This window comes from Apis dorsata, unplaced genomic scaffold, assembly GCF_000469605.1.
Source record: "Apis dorsata unplaced genomic scaffold, Apis dorsata 1.3 scaffold_577, whole genome shotgun sequence".
In the NCBI taxonomy this organism is placed as follows: Eukaryota; Metazoa; Arthropoda; class Insecta; order Hymenoptera; family Apidae; genus Apis; species Apis dorsata.
The window spans coordinates 839,710-847,626 of NW_006263787.1; the positions used below are offsets into that span (position 1 = coordinate 839,710).

A 7,917-nucleotide genomic window follows, 5' to 3' on the forward strand; every position below is an offset into this window, starting at 1 on the left:
GTGCCGACTGAAATTATATTTATCTTTCACTGAAAATAATTAATGGACAATCGAAAAATTCGTTAATATTTAACGTAAAATTATTTTACATTCTTTTTCTTTTTTTTTTAATTCCAATCATCGACCAATATATTTAAAAATCTATATAAATGAATATACTTTTATCTTTTATAATCTTCAACCGAGAATATATGGAATTAAAGTATTTTTTCGAAATTGAAAATTAAATTGTACGAATAATAATTCTTACAGAAATACATTGATAATAATACTTACTAATCAAACTAAAATATTCGATAATCAAATAATTTTACCGCCCAATTATAGGAACCATCGAAATTCAACTCGATGCTGCAAAAATTCGAATATTATTTTCTCCCCCGGCATAATCGGTGGCAAAAATGGCCGAAGTAAGTACAGAATATCGGTTCGAGAGCGAAGGGTCGTTTTTAGCATCAAAGAACCGCTGCTGACCTTGAACAATTTACGTATACCAGGCATCCACCAACGACGAGGTTAAAATCGTTATCGAGTCGCTTTGAAATTGTCCTATAAATTGCGACTATTACTCAATACTTGGCGTGAAAATATTCAAAGAAGTTGGAGGTAAAGAAGTTTGCGACTCGTGTCAATGCGAGGCGATCGTCACGATATCAAAGAGAGTCCTTCTCCGGATAAATATAGAGCTGGCTCACGCTATTTGCCCATACAACGTCAACGAATGAGAATTTATGGCATCCCTCAGGACACAGAGGATCGTTCGCCTTCCGTTTTCTTTCGTGTGATGGAGAATACATAGTTCATAGGTGCGGGAATGATGAACTATTGTTGTTGCTCCATGAGATGGATTTTAAGTGTTTCCTAGCGTGAGATAATATTGTGACATTATGAAATATCTAGGTAGAGCAGTAGTTTCAGGTATGATAAACATGGAAGAGATTTAGAGATCTGGTGTAAATATAACGCCTATGAAGTATCCGTGGAATGAAATTCTAAAAATAAGAAATGTACTTATTAACTTGATTATTGTTAATTTTGTTTTTCTTTTGTTTTAGAAATCGTTAGAATTTTTTTGAAATCATAGAAAATATTTTGTTTTTGAAAAATCAATAGCAGGCTTTAAAATCAGTATATGGTAATTTTTAATATTTGAATGTAATTGCATAAATATGCAAATTCGTATATCTATGAATATTATTAACGAGATGAAATTTATAATATAAAAATTTGCTGTTTAAATTGTATATTTTTGCGCGTCAAAATTTTCCATAAACGCATGAATATATTCGTAGTACGATAATGATGGTGCTCGAAGAATTTTGAAAATTAATTACGCGAGGTGAGATAGGTGAGAAGGTTATTTTTTCAGATAGGGGAAATAAAAACGATCAATGAGGAACAAAGTACTAATCCCAGGTGTAAAAAGAGACTATAGAAACTGCAACCGACTAATTAACTGTGAAAATGGTCGACGAAGAGTTTAAAATTAGCGATCAGTTCCAACAACTATCGATCCTCCATTCGTTTTACGTTCTTTCTTTCATTTTCAAACGGAAATTTGAAATATTCTCTTGTTTAAAGAGCTCCCGCATTTCATTTCAACGTCATAAAATGATAGATTAAGAATAAAAAATAAAACTAAATTCATAAAAATTTTCATATAAATTTTAAAAATTTCAAGAATTAACACGAAGATAAAAAGCCAATTAAAAAAAAAAAGAAAAACAAGAGAACCATCGTTTAACTTATCTGTAATCATCGACTCATCCGCAAAATACATCGACGATCCGTAAAGTAAATGGGGATACCCGTCGTGAGGAGAATTAAGCTCATCATCCCCTCAAAGTATCCATGGTTCTATCATTGTACGAAGCGTGCATGCACGTTACAATATTAAAGAAAATCCGATTGACTATCGAGATATCGAATACTCAAGGGGACCTGCTGCGAAAGGAAATTTAAAATCTCCTGTTTAACAAAGTTCCAATTTTACGACAAGAGTGGATAACATCGATCGTCCTCGATAAGCATCCGATCGCAAACGCCAATCTTGTTCGATGCTTGTTTCAATGGCCGCGAGGAACTTCCAGTTCCGAACTTGTAATCGTAATTTCCCTAACTTCCGGCTCAACAACCACTTCCTCGAACGAGGTTTCTCGTGGATAGCCATTTACTTCGAATCTTCGAAGGACATTATACGATGATTTTAACATTCTTGAACTTTTAATTATTGGATTAAAACATTTCTGAAATGAATACGAATATCTACATCTTGTGCAATTTGTACAAAATTAAAGAAAATATTTCATATGAACATTTCATAGCTGATGCAAAATATTTTATACAACGATCAAGATGAATTTTGTGCATAAATTATCGTTAATTATTTTACATTAATAAAACTGAAGATGCGAATACTCGTGGCTGAGTAATGAAAAATTCCTTACAAATACAAGTGAAGACGAATTTGTAAGAAGAAAAAACAGAAAGAAATGTAAAACAAACGTGTAATGCACTCCAATTTCCATGGAAATTATCGAGTAATCGTACGAGCGAGCAACGAAATCCCGTATTTCGCGTGTCGAAATTGGCCGTAACGACGGAAAACGACTGGGCGCGTACATAGGAAAACGAGGCATGAACGAGCTCGAACAAGAGTGCAAGGCTCGCTCAACCGATTGAATTCAACTGGGATCGGTTAATTTGCAAGATATGCGACTCGGCGTTGCCCCGTAGCAGGTGTAGATACCTGTCATGAAAGGGAAATTAAGGTTCATCGTGCCAACAAAGTGTCAATCTTACGATGGCCTGAGCCGGCCCACACACGCACGCGGTGTTACAAGCAGCGGTGAAATACAAATACCGTGTACGCCCGATGGTCAATGCCACGCAACAACGTATATACACGGTTCACGTGGGCAGAGACTAATGGTGGCCCATAAGCGGGGATCACCGAACGGAGCAACAGCCCGAGTCAACGTATCTCAGCTCGGTAATCTCGATGCCAAATGCCGTACACGCTTCGCTGCCAAGTGATTAATGCCCTCTATTGAAGCTAGGACGATGCTCCGTGCCTTCGAATCCCGAACTTGGATACCACTTTTCCTCGTAGACTCGTCGCTTGTTATCGATATTTAAAGAAATATCTCGAGCATACCTGATCTATCTACCACGATATCATGAATAATTGTCAATCGAGTATGACGAGTATGTTGTCGTTGGTTATTTATGATCGATCGGGTTGATTGAATCGAAGGAAGATTTTGGGAGGAAGGTTTTCTGAGATTTGTATTCTGAGGAATATTGCGAGAGAGACATTTGTTACGGTTGGAAGATGAACGAGATTAGAGGGAACAAGATTTTTTTCAACGAGCATATGATTTATCCTCGGTGAAAAGTGTAAAGATTATTTTTCTCCATAGCTAATATTCAAAGTGAACAAAATAATGTCGATTTCTACTTTTGATTAATAGGATTCAGATGATTCGGTCGTGATAAAGTAAGATTTATGCCTGTTCAATAATAATAAACGAACAACAAGATGGAAATATTTTTGAAGATCTGAAAATTATCATAAAACAAATATCCATAAAAAGATTTGTAAATAATCTATACGCACAAAGAATCGAGAAACGAATAAAATGAACGCTCCAACTTTCATTTTACATATTTGTTTGCGAAATGAAAAATAGTATAAATTCATCTCCAAATTTTCTTTTTTTTTTTTTTTAATGACCAACCAAGTGGAACCGAGATATTTTTATAACTAGGAGACGAATGTTTATAGAGATATAGCGTACTTACCGGCACCTTCCCATTCGTTTTCTCCGTGTCGTTGTTCTCCAACAAGGGTGCACTGCTGCTCTTTCCACCCATTTCCACGCTTAGCGGTTCCGGTTTCAATTGGAGGCTGGCGGCGGATGGGGATGAGGGTGCTCGCGGCGGTGTCTCCAATAATTCTCCAGAGCTTAGGGAGCTACTCGCGGTGGTGGACAGACCTATGACAGAGATTAAATTAAACAAATCGTAATCGAATATTAACATTCCTTCCCGATATGAATCCTCACAGTTTACGATCACAATCGAGGATCAAAAGATCACAATATTTTCACGAACTTATTGAACAACCTTCTCCCCCATCTCTCCTCCGTTACACGTTTCACGCAACAACGCACATTCCTACATATTTCCATTTGCATCCTCTCGAGAGCAATGCCAATTATCATCTGGAAACCTTCTCTCGAAATATTTTCCCACTTTCTCTTCTCTCCACGGGTCACATTTAATTGCTTCGCAAATGTGAGCGAGACAAAAGTGGTTGTTTGAATATTGTATCCCTCGAGAGAGAGAAAAAGAAAGAGGAAACAACGATCGGCATTTCGAGCCGTGCAATTTGCATGTCTCCCTCGCAACACTCACGACTGTCCACGCGTGCAACGTTAATGAAACTCACACAGAGGCAGATTGGTCGGTCGAGGCGGCTTGATCCTCGGCAGGGTGTCGTCGAGGCCGCTGCTGCTGTCCACCGCGTCCTGGGAATATTGGTCCTCGTTCTCCTTCGTCTGAGTGTGCACGCTCTCGCGTTTGATCCACACGTCCTGCGAGTGTTTGTCGCTCCGCGAGTTCAACTTGGAAGGACGTCGCCGGATCCTCTCCCAGGTCTCTTTCCGGTGACACTTGGCTGAGGACGGGGCTGCGAGGAGAATACGTCTCTTTGATGATGATGGCAATGATGATGGTGAATCGAAGGACGAGTATTGATAATGGATCGATTGGAATGGAAATTTTTGGTTTTTTGCCAAATCTTGGAATCTTAGGTTTGGATTATTTTTTTTTTTGTATGCACGATTAAATAATTATTGAGAAATTGATTATTAAATTGAGTTATAAATTATGTTATTTTTTTAGAATTTTAACACACATTTTGTGCAATTGAATATTAATCAATATTTGGAATGTCTGAATAAATAATAAATAATAATATAAAGGATAAATAATATTATACTTCATTTTATATTTATCGTTATTTGCGACACTATAATTGATATTTTCTCGATTTTTCGGTTGTTTATTAATTTACGCGTTGTTGATCGAATTGCATTCTGCCATAAACAAATAACAATTCGCACTGAGCATCCAATCTAAAGTTATTAAGCCAAACAGATTCGAGTGCACTACTATTTAAATATTGAAATTAATTTTGGTTAACTCAAGTGATAGAGGTAAACGAAAAATGGTCCAAAATACCTTGAAAACATATTGGAAAAATCTATTGTTAATTTAACTATATTAAAGATTTATAAATAGATAGGATTACTTTGGCGAATGTGAAATGAGAACGAAATTCGAATGATTTCGGACAATGAACGAACACACTCCTACAAATGTTTCAATTAACTATTCATGCATTGTTTCACTGAAATTCACCATCCCCCGCCACGAGAACATATCAAATTGCACGGTTACGCGTGTTAATAAAAATGTCTTCGAGACTTATTTAGACTCAGGGCTCTAAGTAATTCGAGGAATGATAATCGACTTACGCTTAACTATCCGTCGATCGGTGCTTCTAGGAGGGCTGGCAGTGCCGATACCGCTCTCCAGAGGAGATGCTCTGTCGGTCGTATCCGGCGACATACTTCCGGAGGAAATCTCGTCCATGCTCTGAAGAAGATCTTGAGACGACGAGGACGACCTATTGTCGTCGTCCACGGTGTCTTGCGGCGAGGCAGGATCCAACGTGCTTTCGTCCTGCAGCGACTGCGAATCCATCTGCGATTCCGCTGTGAACATTTATATTAAACGTTAGACGAGAATAATCGTCGTATCAATCTCGCCTTGTGCTTGAAAATTCTTCGTAGATTTATAATGAAAATTAATCTTTTTTTTAGAAATCTGTTTTTCCTAATTCTCTATAAAATATAAATAATATGAATAGTCTTTTCTTAGCGATGAAAGCAAAACTTTATTCGAAATTGACTCTTTCATATAGCATATATATTAACAAAACATGTATTAATTATTGAAATATAAAATTGAATATGCAATCATTGATATTATAAAATTTGATAATTAAAAAAGAACATAGAATTCTTAATTATTTTTCTCAAAATACAAAATACTTTATCTAAGAAAAGTTCTATTCCATTCTTTCCATTACTTATAATTCTGCTATATTAAAAAACTTTAGTTCTTATCAATTAAATAAACTTTCATAAATTCCCTCATTAACTCCTATTTCATAAAATATAAATCATAACTGGAATGGGATCATTTAATTTTCGTTACATGAAAAATTTTCCCCGTAATAAGAGAGATAAAACTTACGATCGTCGAGTTTCATTAAATCGCCAATTAGTCGATACGAAGAGTTACCTTCGAGTTCAAATAACGATAGGGGAAGAGGAAGAACGCTTGAATAGACGTGAGAGAGTTTACCTCGCGGGGAGTCGCAATCGCTGACCCACGTGAAGCTGAAACTTCTGGAAATAGCTGGGGAAGTTTGCGTCGCTATATCGGAGCAAGTGAGAGAATCCATTGGCGGGCTGTTAGGGCAGCACGAGCCGGACCCGTTTCGGATCTTCGATAACAGGGATTGAAGAGAAATCGGTAGCTGAAAGTATATTTCACTTGGTTATTATCGTGGAACAGATTCGATCTTGCCTGCTAGTCCACTTTTTGCGATCGAATGTGCTCTTTAAAAATAAATCTAATTCATGATCCCTTGAAATACAGTTTTTCGAAAGAGCTTCGGCTTTTTTTTAGATATTTCTCTCATAATTTTCCTTTGTCGTGAAATCTGTTTATCCGATTAAAATTATTGAAAACAAATTACGTTTAAATTAACGAATTCTATTTTCGTGTGTGCGAATTAACTCTTTGACAACCATTCACGTAGAAATTTCGTTTCATTTATTTCGTAAAGCTACGAAGATGGTTATTATTTCAATAATCCTTGAATTCTTTTTTTCGTTTTACAATTCCACGTTTTATTTTATCGCACGTATCATTTATCAACACATGTAATTGATATCCCAATATAAATATTTACTCTGTACAATTAGTTATTAAAATTTCCAATTAAATTCCGTTACCTCGTTGAAATTAATCTTAATTTATCGATCGATGCATCTTGATACGTAACGTTTAAGAGTATTTTATACAGAAAAAAATCCAAAGTTAGGGGGGGGAAAAGAAAAAGGACTCGCAAATACTCACCGAACCGGATCTGGAATTTTGCTCGTCCAGTATCTTCTTCACGTCCACGTTCTCCACCCGTTCGAACTTCCCGCTGTCCACGCTCCCGATGGATCCGACGTTGTCGTCTTCCGGAAGATCGCAACTCACTCCAACGTCGTTGCCCCTCGATCTCGAGAGCGAGAACTTCTTCAAATCCACGGGACTCACCTGCCTCACGTCCTTGTCGGACTCGGACAACCGTTTCGCGGATATATCCGAGCGCAAGGTGAGAGGCGACACGGCCCTCTTCTTCGACAGGCCCTCCTTCGCGTTCTTCGCCCGCAACGCCTCGTTTCCGTCGAGATGAAGGAAATCCTGATCCGGCAAAGAGGACACCCTCACGAGGACAACGTCGTCCGTGCTCTCGTGGAAGACGGGCGCGTGCTTCTTCCACAGCATCTTCGAAAACGGAGACTTCTTCTCCTCCGTTGGCGTGACGGGGGCCGATTTAGGCCCGTTACCGTCCAACGGCCTCCCGCCAACCACCTTGTTGTCCTCCTCCACCTCGTAATCCGGATCCATCGCGCTCTGCTCCTCGTTCCGTCGAATTCTCGCCAACCTCGGCGTCCTTCTCCTCTTCTGGCCCGTCAAATTCACAGGCAGGCTAGTCTTCCTGTGGGGGTCGCGTTGCCTCGGCGGTAATTTCGCGCACGACTCGTCCGTCTCGATGCACGGCCG

The 7,917-nt window shown here is 38.3% G+C and overlaps 1 protein-coding gene across 1 annotated transcript in view; it reads right to left on the reverse strand.

The window, feature by feature from the left end:
• The window catches only part of LOC102678781 (rho GTPase-activating protein 7-like), a 212,828-nt gene extending 204,917 nt beyond the window's left edge, over window positions 1-7,911 (reverse strand). Inside the window, exons 1-5 of the mRNA XM_006621078.2 lie at window positions 7,219-7,911; window positions 6,439-6,613; window positions 5,544-5,783; window positions 4,454-4,693; window positions 3,805-3,998 (exon numbers count right to left, since the gene is read on the reverse strand). Of these exons, the coding sequence (XP_006621141.1) occupies window positions 3,805-3,998; window positions 4,454-4,693; window positions 5,544-5,783; window positions 6,439-6,613; window positions 7,219-7,761 (1,392 nt within the window). The 5' untranslated portion in view covers window positions 7,762-7,911. The remainder of the gene's footprint in view (window positions 1-3,804; window positions 3,999-4,453; window positions 4,694-5,543; window positions 5,784-6,438; window positions 6,614-7,218) is intronic.
• Between the last annotated feature and the right edge of the window lie 6 nt (window positions 7,912-7,917).